The 17708-nt window shown below is 42.8% G+C and overlaps 2 protein-coding genes across 2 annotated transcripts; both read right to left on the reverse strand.

Moving 5' to 3' along the window:
• Positions 1-1019: 1019 nt before the first annotated feature.
• Positions 1020-2852, reverse strand: LOC116042432 (complement component C1q receptor). The gene has a single exon (XM_031288579.2). It carries the CDS (start codon positions 2847-2849, stop codon positions 1740-1742), a length of 1110 nt encoding a protein of 369 aa, XP_031144439.1. The 5' UTR covers positions 2850-2852; the 3' UTR covers positions 1020-1739.
• Positions 2853-3106: 254 nt separating this feature from the next.
• LOC116042470 (complement component C1q receptor) lies at positions 3107-10441 on the reverse strand. Its single transcript, XM_031288637.1, is given in 4 exon segments — positions 3107-4162; positions 4193-5437; positions 5440-5464; positions 9677-10441. Coding segments are annotated over 4 exon segments (2391 nt in total). The 3' UTR covers positions 3107-3806.
• Positions 10442-17708: the final 7267 nt, after the last annotated feature.

Raw genomic sequence — 17708 nt, forward strand, 5'->3', positions numbered from 1 at the left:
TGAATGGTGTTTGTTAATTGTCTTGATGTTTTCTCACTGATTAGTCACAGGAACTCCTGTTTAACAGCGGTCTTAACTGCCGTGCTTCTTTTTTGGGGAGATAAGATTAAACACACTTATATAGAACCAATGAAATAAAGGCAGCACTCAATGATGATTTCCCCTTACCCCCTGCTGCCTGGATAGGTTAGCCTACTAAGAGTTTACATATGGGATTATCAGTAATCTCAGAGTAGATTTGGTTGACCATATACCTTATGTAAAATCAGGTTAACCCCTTTTAGGTTGCCAGTTGCCATAAGGTGCCATATTAATGTACAGACATTCAGTACTCTTTGTTTCTGGATCTATAGGAAGTGGCTACTATATGTAGTTAATGTTATTGCTTGGTGAAGCACTATTAGTAAAATAGATTATGTCCAACAGTAACATCTAGTGGCAGATGTAGGGAACTGCAACATGATATACCCTAACGTTAAAAGGCAATTTAAGAAGATATGTAAAAATGCCCTTAGACCTCTAATGCTGTGATAGTGCCATGAATGTGCACCTGCACAAAGGGAGGACTGGTTCAGGGTGTCCGACTACATTGCCAGAGTGATGAGGATGTCTGTGTTCTGATGTTTCCTTACAACCAGTGTGGAGAGGAGGGACATGGGGATCATCAGATAAAGCGGAAGAGGGATCCACTCAGTTCTCCATTCAGAGAAAAAAGTCCAGAAAAATGTAAACTGTAAAATAAATACTATATTTATTGACTGACTTTTAATTTCTATTTTGGAAATAAGGCCGATTAAATGGAAAATTGAAACCAAATGACAACATATACCAATTTAGAAATTGTCAATAATATGCATTGTTTTTATAGAAGACAATATGACTTGTCATAATAACTAAAACACAGATGTTACTCATAACATTGTAAGCTAGCATGAAGAAATGAGGACACATGTTACTGCAATTGTGTTCAACAGAACTGTAGATGGCACTCTAAGAACAAGAATAATGCCAGCAATGACTTGTTATGAATGACTTCAAATTTTAATTTCATGTCATGATACACAAAAGATTAGAAAATTACATGAAATCGCCCTCTAGAGTCCCATATTAAAGACCATTTCACTCATGTACTTCAAAACTCATATTTTACAAATAGTTAAATGTAGGCTATATGCACAGATAATAATGTTTAAAGGAAAATTCATTGTTGGAAAGAACACAGTATATTCACGTTGACACTTTAAGGAGCTAGCACACTGTAATTCCATTTTCAGATTAGCATTTTACTTATGAAACATATGCTTAACTCATAAAATGAGAATTGGGATTTTCTGACTACCACATATAAAATGACCTCTCAGCTCCTACTGGGACACATACAACATGAAAATATGTCCTACATGCTGCAATTGCATAATATGTAGTTTTATATACGTATAGGCTATTTTATTTAAGTTAAAATTTAAAATTACTTGCTTTTAATAATGCATATGAGGAACTAAGTATCCCAGTTCTTCCACTTCTGAAACAGTCCCCCTTTATTTAAAATTAATTAATATTAATTAATATTATTATTATTATTTTATAATGCATTACCTCGATAAAAAAAACCTGTTACTCAAAAAAGTTTATTCGGAGAAGTTACAGACCGCAGCCATGTGATAAATGTAATGGAGTCTCCCAAACTTGAAATGCCAAAGGGACCAGTGGAATTGTGATCATCATTGTTTGGAATGGAATTAACACTCAATATTCTCTACAGGAGCAGTAGATGGCTGATTGGAGTTTTGTTCTCTGCACTTCAGCTGCTTAACAACATAAAACCTTATCACAACTATAAACACTACCACAGCCACAACAACAAAAATCCATATCCAGAGAAACCCACCAGCAGGCACAGAAGAACCCTTCAGTGTATGATTTTTGGTGGCTGGTTTAACAAAAGCTATGACGATAGGAGTTGTGACAGCAAAACTTTCATTGCCCTCTGCTTTGACGCAGTTGACTTCATTTTTTAGTACAAATCCTTTTCTGCAGGAGCACACAAAACTTCCAAAAGTGTTTTTACACTCTTGATCACATCCATCATTCAAACATTCATCAATGTCCTCACAAAATGTATCACTTAATAGAAAGCCATCAGGACAGTAGCATTCGCTGGGTTTTCCCTGACATTTCGCTGGGCATTTATGTTGTGGACAGTGTTGTTTGCACTCCCCGGGGTTCTTCCTGTCTGGGATATATCCACTGAAACAAGAGCATATATAACCTCCTTTTACATCTGTGCATATATGTTCACAAGGACCACCTTTACAGCCTTTAGAGCTTTTGATAACATTAGGATCTGATAATTCTCGTGCCTGGCATGCATCTTTGTGCTTCGTTTTGCACAGAAACCCATCCGTTTTGTCCGAGCACAGCCTCTCTGTCCACTTTTGACCATTTGAAAGTGACACACAGCGTGGAGAGCAGACTTTAACACTGTCTTTCCATGTGCCAAAGGATGGAATAAAGCTACTATGCACATTACCAGAGGTCCACTTGTAGCCTCTCAGTGGAGCTGAAAGGTTGCTGCAGGCAGAAGCTGGTAAACGCAGTCCAATCCAGAAGTTTCCATACAATTCTTGTCTAAAACTGTCAAGGGTGTTCTCATCTGTCTCAGACCAAAATGTCATTAGTTCCCCGTTCCTGTCCCGGCATGCTTCCTCAGCTGTTTGAAAATCCACTCTGTCTTGATCTACTGTTATGCAGTCACTCCCAGTACAAAAAGGCCTACAGACACCAGTCTGCTCCTTGCCAAATCCTGTCGTTATAGACAAGAACAAAATCACTGACATCAAAATAGTCATTGTCATTACCTTCACCGGCACAAAAACAATCAGTTGCAAGCAGGCCATGATGTCGTGCAGTAGATCATCCTATAAAGTCGGCTGACTATAGTTTGGAGAATTTAGAGCCTGGGGCTACCTACTCCGGAAGCAACATCCCTCAGGACAATAACAACGGTAAAGACAGGAAGGAAATGAGATAACGTTACACTACTGGGTTGTTCCAATGTTGGCAAAGCCAAAGATCATCATTATGCAGATATAGGAACAAAAACCTATTCATATTTTAAACTATTTATTTTGTCTCATAACATGACTTAATCATCATATAGCATACAGTATATTGATTCAATACTCTGATGTACATGTGTTTATCATTACATATTTACACCAGCATCAGATGTGCAAACTCCATTCAGCAAGTAAAATGAAAAATTGCATGTCTGAGTAAACAATCTGAATACTTCTTCCATGACTGCCATTTTGGTACTGAAAGGTCAACATAATTTGTAATCTTTTGATATCATCTTAATGATGCAGTAAAGACACATATAAGACAAAATATAAGACATATACAGTATATTGATAAAATAGCAGACCATGTGGCCAGGCAAGACAAATTACAAAATTAGCTGACTGATCTTAACATAAAAATGCTCACTTTAAACAAATACATGCTGGTACAGATAAATCATTGTTAATATTTCTTTTTTCTTTCTGAAATCATCTGGCACCCAGTCCAAACTATCAGTTCTCGATACCCAGTCATCCTCATTATACAGATCCCCTTACATCTACACATACAGATATTTACACTTCGCTTCTTCTTGCCAAAATCAGCATATTTATTCTAGTTTTTATTTGATTTGATATGTAATATTTCACAACAACACAGCCTAACCTAGAGAGGCTGCAAAACATAAATTACATAAATAAGCATGATAATCCATGTAGACAGTCTTCTCCACCACTATCAGGTCATAGGTCATCAGTCAGGATGGACTCATATAGTTTCTCTAAACGTGGATCCAAACCAGAAGACACCCAACAGTAGCCATCTGTACTGGTATTTTTCTTGGCTTCTTTTTTGGAGCGACTGCATCGAAAAATTGCAATAGACAGAGTCAACGCGACTAAAAGCAGCAGAGGAATGACTGAACCAAGGATGCAGATGATCACCTTGGAATTCACTGTCTTGGCAAAACCTGTCACCAAAGAAACGTTTCTCTGCTGATCATTGTGCGTAACGTTCACCAGGTCTGGAAGCGGTGCGTCAGTGTGAGGGGACTGGTGTTGGAGCTCAACTGTGGTTCTGGTTAAAGACTCTGTGACGTTTTCTTGTGTTTCCTCCTCAGCTAGGTCATCTGATGAAGCAGCTGATGTTTCTGTCATATCTGGAGCGCAGGTCGCTCCATCTGTCTCCATGTGGAAGCCTTGCGGGCAGGTGCACAAGAAGCTGCCTACAGTATTGACACATTTGAACTGACAGAGATTACTGACGCATTCATTAATATCTACGCACGAGTACCCATCCTTGGATAAAGTGAAGCCCTCATCGCAGGAACAAGAGAAGGATCCCAAGCTGTTCAAGCAGCTGTGCTCACATCTTGTTTGCGTGCACTCATCCATATCCCTGCATTCACCATCAACCATTTCGTAGCCGCCTTCACATGCACATGTGTAACTGCCATGCGTATTTATGCACAAATGATGCACACAGGCTTGTGACTGGCACTCATCAATATCAGAGCAACTACGCTGGTTTGCATCTAGTTTGAACCCATCTGGACATTTGCAGAAATACCCAGACTCCCTCATTACGCACTGATGCTCACAGGTGTCAACGCCGCACAAGTCTTTTATCCTGCAACTGAGTCCATCCTCATCCAGGTCGTAACCTTTTTTGCATGAGCATTGAACCTCATCTGCATCCTGGTGGCACAAATGTTCACATCCGCCATTGTTTATCGTGCAATTTTGCTTCCCTGTTTTGCAAAACGGACCAGGTTCAGTCCAACGATAGATGTCGTCCATCCCCTTGCACACAGCATATTGAGACTGTTGGTCACTACATAAAATAACAGCATATGTTGCGAGCGGAAATGATTGCATTTCACTTCTTTGTGGCTCTTCTGAGAAGGGCGCTGTGTAGGTGATTTGTCCAGGCCCCAATAGAGCCAAAGGTTTACACATTCCCTTAAAATAAAACTTACATGCATAAAATGCAGGGCTTTTGCAAGATCCAGCAGTCCATTTCAGTTGGTTCTGACCTGATATAGTATAATGAACTTTTACACATCTCTCCTCAGTGCAAGTGGTGACAGGTTCTTTTTCCCAGTTGGAGTAGTTGGAATATTCCTCCCCAGATACCCACCTAAACCCCCTGAGAGTCTTGTCAGCCAACACACAGTCCCCTCTGTGCAGTTTTAATCCAATCCAAAATTTAAACACCCTGTCCTGACGTTGTCTTTGGATCTGTGAGAGAAGCGAGCGCAGCACATCCTCTTCTTCTTTGTCTCTGACTGTCATCAGATAACCTCCATTGTGGTCACAATTCTGATAGGCATCCTTAAAGCTCATTCTGTCCATATTCAGGGTGAAACAGGCGTTTGAGGTACATAGTGTCTCATGTTCAGCTAATAAACCCTCAAAGCTGTTGATGAGCGGCAGCAGAAAAATCCACAACATAATTGCCATAGAGATCAACAAATTAACTGATATCCAGAAGGTCCTTGGGAGCTTTGGGGGTGAAATGTGACCAATATGTGGTTGTCCATTCGTAGCCAAAAACAAGTGGTGTGGGTCTGAGACTAACATTCATGCTCATGCATCCTGTTTGGGACACAAACTAAAGACGGAAACCATGTTTAGCAGCAGTTATGGGTTCTTTTTTACTCCCCCGCTGACCATTTCCGTTTTGAAATAAAAAAAACAATGGCAGGCTCCACAGTGTTTTGACTGCTTCTCCAGATGTCTCCGGCCCCAGTGAGCTTTAGGCAGTTAAGCTGACTCCCTTGATTGTGGTGCCTTACAATACATGAACATGCAACGGTCAGCGCCTCGGAGACACTTTGGTATGACAAATGGATGCAGTGGATGGACGCACAATAGCTGCTGGAGGCAAGGAACCTGTGACCTTTGTCACCCTGCTGCCACTGGGACAACAGTTCACATACACTTTATTTTTATATAGTGTACTATCTGATTGACTTAAGTCTTTGTTATAACACACGGATCCATTTGGCTGAGGCATATGGTTAGAGGGCAGGTCTGTCGTCTCTCCGGGTTCTGCAGGACCCGTCATGATGCTGAAATCTTTGATGTAATAAACCTTTTATAATCTTTTATAATATAATGATATAATGTGTCGGCGAATCCTTCTTCCATACAACACCACAGCAACGAAACTAAAGATACCACAATAGTATCATAAATTATTTATTTCCTTATATGCTATAAAATCTGTAACATTTACTTATTGATTGAATTTATTACCTCTAAATGTGTGATAATAAAGATAAAACCTTTTATGAAATACTTCTGTGGTAGTAGTGCCCAACTTCAGAGTCTATCACAGTAGGAGATAAGATATAAATTGATTTCATAAAGAGTGGTACAGCGCCTGTACCACTCTATTATTATGGGCACTAATGTATATATGGGCACTACTGTATATATATATATGACTACACAAAGTAAAAAAAAGAAGAAATGTATGAATGTTATTCAAAAGTACAATTTAGTCATACAATTAAGGCACCTTGTTATTAGGCCAGATGAACTACTCACATTTACCTTAAACTAAAAACAATGCAGCTTTCCCTAGTTTTTTTTAAAATGAAGCAATGCAAACTGAACCAAAACAGTCAAGTTTAAAATATTGTGGAATTGGGTATACTTGTGTATCACCTGTGTGTGTTTAAGTTGGCCAAATGTACTGATTTGGATGGCCAGTGCCAAGGACATGTTAATCCAGACATTTCCTGTATTTGTTTAAACACAGGAAGTGCCACAACTACAGTCACAGGAAATAGAGTAAGACATGCACTTCTCCACCCACTGAGCTCACACAGGCAGTTACTTCAAAGAAATCCCTGTAGACAGATTCTTCCATTTCTATCTAATATAATGCTATCAGATTAAAACTTTAAATTTTTTAAGGAACTCCCACACAATCATTTAAATCCTATCACAGTCTAACTGGAGCCATGGCATACAGAAGCAATAAACAAGATGGACATTAGCCCTGGCTTTTTAAGAGGAAACACCAGTCAAGACTCACATAATGACATTTACTTTTTGTAAGGACTTCTTCTAATGGGCTATTTTTACATCACTGTATCAATACTTTTACTTAAGTAAAAAGTTTAATGCTCTTTCCACCACTGAATTTCTCATATTCTGCAAGTGTGCAAGTAAAGCTCCATAGAGTGGTTTAACTTTCTGCACTGGCAGTTTGTAGCCATGCTGGTGGCGTGCTGTAGGAATGGCAATGCCGTTGTGTCAGTCGCTCCACCACTTTGGTCCAGACTAAATTACCTCAACAACTATTGGTTTACCATAAAAATGTGTGCAGACATTTGTTCATTAATTCTAACCAGCATCACTGATTTTAACTGAATATAAACTTCTTAAGATGTGCAAAGAACTGCCATGGCATGCTAGCCAAGTTGTAGTTGATGCCAAACAAACATGACATTTATAAGGATTATTGCTTCAAATTTCTATTTTTTATCTTTTAATGCTGAGTCCTCCGAATATAATGTTTATCGGTGTTTTGAGCCCCCAACATCTCCTTCCAGGCAGCGCTGCCTGGATGGCACTAGGATTAGGCAATGGTTATGGTTAGGGTTAGGGTTAAGGTTAGGGTTAGGTGCCTTGAAGTCAACGGTCGCAGCGCTGCCTGGAAGGAGACGTTGGGGGCTTAAAACACCATAGAGCAAATATAATTCCATTCACCTCTATGTATTAGAGGGGTGGAGCAAATTTCAGCGACAGAAATCTAACCTGCACAAATAAAACCAAAACTATCTCCACTAGGGTCAAGTGACAAAAATAATTTAGGTGCGACGCATGGGATTCAGACTATAATGTAACACACCTGATTTATATACAGTAGAAATTAGACATGTTACAGCATTACAGATTAACACATTTCTACAACAATTTATTCATTTTCTTTGTCAATTTATTTAACAGTGTCTTAGTATAATCTGCAGATGCGTGATTGAAGCTACACAACACTAACTGGACTTTCTCCACTTGCTGCTTCAAAATTCAGCAAGACAATTCGTTGTTGTTTCCCCCTCTATCCAGAATGTTTGTAAAGCTAAGAAAACTGGCTGCTAGCTGTAGCTTCATATTTACCGTACAGACACAAGAATGGTATCAATAATCTTATTTGACTCTGAAAGTGAATAAGCTACGGAGCCCCGGAAGTGAGATGGAGGAAAAAAAAAAAAAAAATGAAGAAAAAAAAAAAAAAACATGTACTGGGACAAACACTGACTATACCCAAACCCAAACCCTGCTCAGACCCAAGACACTACGGTTAGTAAGGTGTTGCCAGTTTTGGGCCTCTGGAGCACCCCAATGGCTAAAGTGCTATTGGACGGCTAAATAAATATGTTGTGCAAGACCATTTATGTAGAATAATAAGAATAAATACATTTATAATGCACTATAAGCATTCAACCTAAGGCTTAGGTCTCATGCTAGCTTAAATCATGCACCCAAAATTGGTTCCCATGGATAAAAATAATGAAGACCCCTGGGTTAGACTAATGGAAGTCAGGCTGTACATGTTGAAATAGCAGACCACCCTGAACCAGAAAACGGTCATATAGGTTGATTGTGCAAGCAGTTTATAATGCCCCATATTTGCGTTTGTTGTTAGGCGGCGACCTCTAGTTGCCGTAGTAATTATTGCGTGACCAAACGAGGAAGTAAGGTGACGAAGTATATGAGCGCCAAACTCCGCATAAAGAGGCAGGTTGAAGTGGTGGATAGGTCAAACAAACACAGGACTTTCACCCAGGAGACTGGTGTTTGTCTTGTGTGAAACCAAAAGTCAACAGACATTTTTTCAACTTAACTGACTTTGTTACAAACCTTAATCCGTGACTTGTTTTAAACAAATCCATGATATTTTCTTAACCCTAACTAAGTCTTTTTGTTGCCTAAACCTAAACTTAAGTAGTTCCATTTCACAATGTTAAATAGAATGGTCATGTGTTATGGTCACATGATTACAACTGCCACCGCGGTCGCGTGTTTAATATATATAATAATATAATAATATAATAATAATAATAATAATAATAATAATAATACATTTTATTTAAAGGCGCCTTTCTCGGCACTCAATGACACCGTACAGGGATACATAAGACATTTAAAAGCAGCAAAAATAAATAAATAAAAAAAATAAATAAAACAACAATAGTAAAAACAGAAAGAGGCAGAGCAATTGACATCAAGTGGAATAGGCAGTTTTAAACAGATGTGTTTAAAACAAATGAATTGATGTTTCTGAGTTGGGGTGATAATGAATTCCAGAGGCGGAGAGCAGAGCGGCTGAATGCTCTGCTCCCCATGGTGGTGAGATGGGTGGAGGGGACAGACAGGTGTATGGAGGAAGAGGATCTGAGGGAGCGGGAGGGAGTGGGAACCTGGAGGAGATCAGACAAATATGGGGAGGCGAGGTTGTGGATGGCCTTGAATGTAAACAGGAGGACTTTGAATTGGATATGGCACTGGACCGGGAGCCAGTGGAGCTGTTGGAGGACAGGAGTGATGTGGTGGATGGAGGGGGTTCAGCTTATGATACGGGCAGCTGAATTCTGTACCAGTTGAAGTTTATGGAGGGATTTGTGAGGGAGGCCGAAGAGGAGAGAGTTGCAGTAATCCAGACAGGAAGTGACGAGACTGTGGACAAGGATGGCGGCAGTGTGGGGGGTAAGGGAGGGATGGAGGCGATTGATATTTCGTAGGTGGAAGTAGGCAGACCGGGTAATGTTATTGATGTGGGGTTGAAAGGATAGTGTGCTGTCAAGGATGACACCCAGACTCTTAACCTTGGGGGAGGGTGAAACGGAGGAGTTATCAATAGTGAGAGAAAAACTGTTGATTTCAGATAAAGTGGATTTGGTGCCAATGAGGAGAACCTTGGTTATATTACTGTTTAATTTGAGGAAGTTTTGGGTGAACCAGGTTTTTATTTCAGAGACGCAATCAGTAAGGGAGGTGGGCGGAAGAGTGGACGAGGGTTTGGTGAAGAGGTAGAGCTGGGTGTCATCAGCACAACAGTGGAAGTGAATGTTAAATTTGCGGAAGATATTGCAGAGGGGAAGGAGATAAATGATGAAGAGTAGGGGCCCCAGGACAGAGCCATGGGGCACACCTGAAGTGACGGAGGAGGGAATGGATTTAAAAGACTTGAGTTGAATGAACTGAGTGCGTCCAGAGAGGTAAGATGTGAACCAGTCTAACGGAGTGTGGTTGATGTCAATGGAAGATAGCCTGTTGAGGAGGGTGGTGTGACAGATGGTATCAAAGGCTGCACTCAGGTCGAGGAGGATGAGGATGGTGAGGAGGCCAGAATCAGCTGCCATAAGGAGGTCATTGGTGATTTTGATAAGAATTTTTACTGTTTCACTGCTATGGAGTGGGCGGAAACTGGACTGGAACTGTTCATACAGGTTATTGTGGGATAGGTGAGAATGGAGTTGAGAGGCAAGTTGTTGGAGGGGTCGGCACCAGGTTTTTTCAAAATAGGGGTAATGGCAGCAGTTTTGACGGATGCAGGGAGAGTTCCAGTCGTGAGAGAGGAGTGGATGATAGCAGAAATGAGGGGAACCAGGGAGGGAAGGCAGGCTTTAACAAGTTGTGTGGGGAGGGGGTCAAGTTGACAAGTGGATGGCTTGGATTTCTGGGTGAGTTCTGTGATTTCGGAAATATCGGGGAGCTGGAAGGAGGAGAATGAGTGTGTGGATGGGTGAAAGTCAGCTGAGATGCTGAGGTGAGGGATTGATCCAAGGTGCTGGTGGATGTTCTCGATTTCTTTTTCTTTTTTTGTTTTTATGTGTTTTTATAAATAGAACAATCTTAAATGTCATTTTTGGAGCCATTGAGAATTGCACTATTCTGTCATTTAGGTAGGACAGAATAGGGCACTAAAAATCCAATAAAATTCCAATGGACTTCTTCCTTCTGGAGAAATGGAGTTTGGCACTACAGCTCCACTTCTTGAGAAGTGTAAAAGTAAACGTCTCCTGACATAATAAACTAATAAACAGCAATCCAACACTGGATGAGCTATGGGGGGAAGGGCATTATCCAAAATGGGAGCATATGTGGACAAAGACATTGGCCATGAGGTAAGTGTTGTTATATTTTTCACGATTATATTTTAGAGTGATTTTGTTTTAGAAAATAGTTTTAATTTTATATGTTCTTGTGGATATTTTTAAAATGATCTTCTCACAACTTTGATAATCAGGCATTGAATGCCTGTATCCTGGTGGATACATTACCCACATAAATGTATTTAACAGGGCTGATCACTCACAGATATACTTATGTTTTGAGGCCTGTTTTCTACAGATATTGAATAGGATAAAGGTATGCAACATTGATTACTTTTTATTTTGCTCTCAAATGTGTATTACTGATGAATTCACCAGTGTACACATGTTTTCAGGGAATTTCTGTCAGCCGTTTCTACAGTACAAGAAACACTATTTGCACATTAAACAAGCACTGAGTAGGAAGACTTTTGTCTGTGAAATGGAGATAGAAAAGACGTTCTAGTAAGCAACAGTCAAATTAAGGAATAACAACATGCGGGAGAAGCATAAAATGTTGAAATGAGGAGTCAAAGAATAATTTTATGATAAATTTTGATATGTGAATTATTTTCTCTAATTTTTACTTCTCTCACTATTGTGTGGCAGTTGAAACATTATATTAAATATCTCTGACAGTGGACTGAAGTATGGATATATTGGAACCTATCATCAGTTCTTTCCTCAGTTCTTTGTATTCAAATCAATTATTGCTAATTCAAAGAGGACAGCTGTTGGCTGCATCTCAACTCATTGGCTGATTTTAATTTTGAATCATTACTGTAATGGCAATCACAGGGTATCTGTCATCTGTATAAGCCTATGTGAAGAAAAATGGACCTGACCTTTATCACAGTCTCAAACCTTTTGTAAACACTGGCAGTCAACAGCCATGGCAGTGCTTTCGTTTTGCAAGCAGCCAGTACTGTTTTGTGCCCCTTTAAGGGTTAAACAACAAATTCTATTGTTGTCTATTGTTTGCTTAATATACTTAGGCAGTTTGGACTTTCAGGACTTTCACCCAGGAGACTGGTGTTTGTGTCTTGTGTGAAACCAAAAGTCAACAGACATTTTTTCAACTTAAAGCAACACTACGTAACGTTTCCTGCTTTGGTCCCCCTACAGGTTGTCTCATTGGAACTACCGCTCGCGCGGCTAGTTATGAACCTAAGTCCATGACTTGTTTTAAGCCAATCCATGATCTTGTCTTAACCCTAAGTATTTTTGTTGCCTAAACCTAAACTTAAGTAGTTCCGTTTCACAACGTTAAATCGAATGGTCATGTGTTATGGTGACATGATTACAACTTCCACCGCGGTCACATGTTTAAAACTGCCAGTGTGACCGTTAAATAGAATGATCTTATATGTCATTTTTGGAGCAATTGGGAATTGCCCTATTCTGTCATTTAGGTATGACAGATATAGGGCACTAAAAATCCAATAAAATTCTAATGGACTTCATCCTTCTGGAGAAATGGAGTTTGGCACTACAGCTCTACTTCTTGAGAAGTGTGAAAGTAAACATCTCCTGACAATAAACAGCAATCCAACACTGGAAAATCATGGCTTGACCACGCCATTAAACAACAAATTCTATTGTTGCACAGAACTATTTGCACATTAAACAAGCACTGAGTAGGAAGACTTTTGTCTGTGAAATGGAGAGAGAAAAGACGTTCTAGTAAGCAACAGTCAAATTAAGGAATAACAACATGCGGGAGAAGCATAAAATGTTGAAAAGAGGAGTCAAAGAATAATTTTATGATCAATTTTGATACGTGAATTATTTTCTCTAACTTTTACTTCTCTCACTATTGTGTGGCAGTTGAAACATTATATTAAATATCTCTGACAGTTAGTGGACTGAAGTATGGATATATTGGAACCTATCATCAGTTCTTTCCTCAGTTCTTTGTATTAAAATCAATTATTGCTAATTCAAAGAGGACAGCTGTTGGCTGCATCTCAACTCATTGGCTGATTTTAATTTTGAATCATTACTATAATGGCAATCACAGGGTATCTGTCATCTGTATAAGTCTATGTGAAGAAAAATGGACCTGACCTTTATCACAGTCTCAAACCTTTTGTAAACACTGGCAGTCAACAGCCATGGCAGTGCTTTCGTTTTGCAAGCAGCCAGTACTGTTAATGTGACAGCTTGTTGTCTTGACTAATAATTGACAACCAGTAAAGATCGGCTCTGAAGATAAATGTACATATAATAAACCCATAAACAAACCAGCTTCTCCGGGAACCATCACCTTATCGTGGTGGAGAGGTTTGTGTGTCCCTATGAACCTGAGGGCTGTGTTGTCTGGAGCTTTGTGCTCCTGGTAGGGTCTCCCAAGGCAAAGTGGTCTCAGGTGAGGGGCCAGACAAAGAATGGTTCAAAAACCCCATGAAAAAACGAGGTAGAGATGATGTGACCCTGCCCGGAGGAAGCCCGGGGCCCCCGTCTGGAGCCAGGCCCAGATGGAGGGCCCAGATGGAGGGCCCATCAGCGAGCGCCTGGTGGCCGGGTTTGCCACGGAGCCCGGCCGGGCACAGCCCGAAAAAGCTACGTGGCACCTCTCTCTCCAACCCATGGGCCCACCACCTGTGGGAGGAACCGCTGGGGTCGGGTGCGCTGCCACATGGGTGGCAGTGAAGGTCAGGGGCCTCGACGGACCAGACCCGGGCAGCAGACGCTGGCTCTGGGGACGTGGAACGTCACCTCTCTGTGGGGGAAGGAACCAGAACTTGTGCGGGAGGTGGAGCGCTACCAGTTGGATCTGGTGGGGCTTACCTCTATGCACAGTCTCGGTTCTGGAACCATACTCCTGGATAGGGGTTGGACTCTTTTCTTCTCCGGAGTTGCCTAGGGTGTGAGGCGCCGGGCGGGTGTGGGGATACTCACAAGTCCCCGGCTGAGCGCCGCTACGTTGGAGTTTACCCTGGTGGACGAGAGGGTCGCCTCCCTACGCCTGCGGGTTGTGGGGGGGAAAACTCTGACTGTTGTTTGTGCGTATGCACCAAACAAGAGCTCGGAGTATTCGGCCTTCTTGGAGACCCTGAATGGAGTCCTGTATGGTGCTCCAGTAGGGGACTCCATAGTTCTGCTGGGGGACTTCAACGCGCACGTGGGCAATGATGGAGACACATGGAGAGGCGTGATTGGGAGGAACGGCCTCCCTGATCTAAACCAGAGTGGTTGTTTGTTGTTGGACTTCTGTGCTAGTCATGGATTGTCTATAACGAACACCATGTTCGAACATAGGGATGCTCATAAGTGTACTTGGTACCAGAGCACCCTAGGCCAAAGGTCAATGATCGATTTTATAATCGTTTCATCTGATCTGAGGCCGTATGTTTTGGACACTCGGGTGAAGAGAGGGGCAGAGCTGTCAACTGATCACCATCTGGTGGTGAGTTGGGTCAGAGGGTGGGGGAAGACTCTGGACAGACCTGGTAAACCCAAACGGGTAGTGCGGGTGAACTGGGAACGTCTGGAGGAGGCCCCTGTCCGACAGACTTTCAACTCACACCTCCGGCGGAGCTTTTCGTGCATCCCTGTGGAGGCTGGGGGCATTGAACCCGAGTGGACAATGTTCAAAGTTTCCATTGCTGAAGCTGCGGCGGGGAGCTGTGGTCTTAGGGTCTTAGGTGCCTCAAGGGGCGGCAACCCACGAACACCGTGGTGGACACCGGTGGTCAGGGAAGCCGTCCGACTGAAGAAGGAGTCTTTCTGGGATATGTTATCCCAGGGGACTCCGGAGGCAGTTGCAAGGTACCGAAGGGCCCGAAGGGCTGCAGCCTCTGCCGTGAAAGAGGCAAAGCAGCGGGTGTGGGAGAAGTTCGGAGAAGACATGGAGAAGGACTTTCGGTCGGCACCAAGGTGCTTCTGGAAAACCGTTCGCCACCTCAGGAGGGGGAAGCGGGGAACCATCCAAGCTGTGTACAGTAAGGATGGGACGCTGCTGACCTCAACTGAGGAGGTAATAGGGCGGTGGAAGGAGCACTTTGAGGAACTCCTAAATCCGACTAATACGCCCTCTATGGTAGAGGCAGAGCTGGAGGATGATGGGGGATTGTCGTCAATTTCCCTGGTGGAAGTTGCTGAGGTAGTTAAACAACTCCACAGTGGCAAAGCCCCAGGGATTGATGAGATCCGTCCAGAAATGCTTAAAGCTCTGGGTGTGGAGGGGTTGTCTTGGTTGTCACGCCTCTTCAACATTGCGTGGAAGTCGGGGACGGTGCCTAAGGAGTGGCAGACCGGGGTGGTGGTTCCCCTTTTCAAAAAGGGGGACCAGAGGGTGTGTGCCAATTACAGGGGTATCACACTTCTCAGCCTCCCCGGTAAAGTCTACTCCAAGGTGCTGGAAAGGAGGGTTCGGTCGATAGTCGAACCTCAGGTTGAAGAGGAACAATGCGGATTCCGTCCTGGTCGTGGAACAATGGACCAGATCTTTACTCTCGCAAGGATCCTGGAGGGAGCCTGGGAGTATGCCCAACCAGTCTACATGTGCTTTGTGGATCTGGAGAAGGCGTATGACCGGGTCCCCCGGGAGACACTGTGGGAGGTGCTGCGGGAGTACGGGGTGAGGGGGTCCCTTCTCAGGGCCATCCAATCTCTGTACGACCAAAGCGAGAGCTGTGTCCGGGTTCTCGGCAGTAAGTCGGACTCGTTTCAGGTGAGAGTTGGCCTCCGCCAGGGCTGCGCTTTGTCACCAATCCTGTTTGTAGTATTTATGGACAGGATATCGAGGCGTAGTCGGGGTGGAGAGGGGTTGCAGTTTGGTGAGCTGGGGATCTCATCGCTGCTTTTTGCAGATGATGTGGTCCTGATGGCATCGTCGGCCTGTGACCTTCAGCACTCACTGGATCGGTTCGCAGCCGAGTGTGAAGCGGCTGGGATGAGGATCAGCACCTCTAAATCTGAGGCCATGGTTCTCAGCAGGAAACTGATGGAGTGCCTTCTCCAGGTAGGGAATGAGTCTTTACCCCAAGTGAAGGAGTCTTGTTCGCGAGTGAGGGAACAATGGAGCGGGAGATTGGTTGGAGAATCGGCGCAGCGGGTGCGGTATTACACTCATATTTATCGCACCGTTGTGACGAAAAGAGAGCTGAGCCAGAAGGCAAAGCTCTCAATCTACCGGTCAGTTTTCGTTCCTACCCTCACCTATGGTCATGAAGGCTGGGTCATGACCGAAAGAACGAGATCCAGGGTACAAGCGGCCGAAATGGGTTTCCTCAGGAGGGTGGCTGGCGTCTCCCTTAGAGATAGGGTGAGAAGCTCAGTCATCCGTGAGGAGCTCGGAGTAGAGCCGCTGCTCCTTCGCGTCGAAAGGAGCCAGTTGAGGTGGTTCGGGCATCTGGTAAGGATGCCCCCTGGGCGCCTCCCTAGGGAGGTTTTCCAGGCACGTCCAGCTGGGAGGAGGCCTCGGGGAAGACCCAGGACTAGGTGGAGGGATTATATCTCCAACCTGGCCTGGGAACGCCTCGGGATCCCCCAGTCGGAGCTGGTTAATGTGGCTCGGGAAAGGGAAGTTTGGGGTCCCCTGCTGGAGCTGCTACCCCCGCAACCCGTTACCGGATAAGCGGAAGAAGATGGATGGATGGATAAACAAACCAGATCAAAATGAGTTCAGGCTAAAAATAGGAACTCTCTCTCTGTCTTTCTCTTTTTTTTCTATTAAAATTCTAAGCTTAAAATTGTCAGCTTTTGTTGTTCGCTTCACGCTACTAGGGAGAGGAGAGGGAGAGAGGAGGAAAAGAGGGAGACAAGTACAAGGAAGGTTCTACGCAGGCGCGCGGACTTGGTGGATCACATTTCACACACTTTTGCGGCACCGTATGCACGCAGATTTCCCCCCCCCATAACGCTTGTCTAAACGCAAAATAAAAAGTGAGAATGCAATGCTACTTTTGCGTTTTCTCTTCAGATCGTTTCCGTCTAAACATAGCAAAAAAACATGAACTTGTGTCATTTTAGTCTATATACATTAAAAAATAGCAATGAATAATTTTTCCAACAAATTTATTTATGCTTGCCCCTTTAAGGGTTAAACAACAGCGCAGCTGTAGTTCCAATGAGACAACCTGTAAGGGGACCAAAGCGGGAAAAGTTACATAGTGTTGCTTTAACCGACTTTGTTATGAACCTAAGTCCGTGACTTGTTTTAAGCCAATCCATGATCTTTTCTTAACCCTAACTAAGTCTTTTTGTTGCCTAAACCTAAACTTAAGTAGTTCCGTTTCACAACGTTAAATCAAATGGTCATGTGTTACGGTGACATGATTACAACTTCCACCGCGGTTGCATGTTTAAAACTGCCAGTGTGACCGTTAAATAGAACGATCTTATATGTCATTGTTGGAGCAATTGGGAATTGCCCTCTTCTGTTATTTAGGTATGACAGATATAGGGCACTAAAAATCCAATAAAATTCTAATGGACTTCGTCCTTCTGGAGAAATGGAGTTTGGCACTACAGCTCTACTTCTTGAGAAGTGTGAAAGGAAACATCTCCTGACAATAAACGTTAGAGCCGT

Source organism: Sander lucioperca, chromosome 18, assembly GCF_008315115.2.
Source record: "Sander lucioperca isolate FBNREF2018 chromosome 18, SLUC_FBN_1.2, whole genome shotgun sequence".
In the NCBI taxonomy this organism is placed as follows: Eukaryota; Metazoa; Chordata; class Actinopteri; order Perciformes; family Percidae; genus Sander; species Sander lucioperca.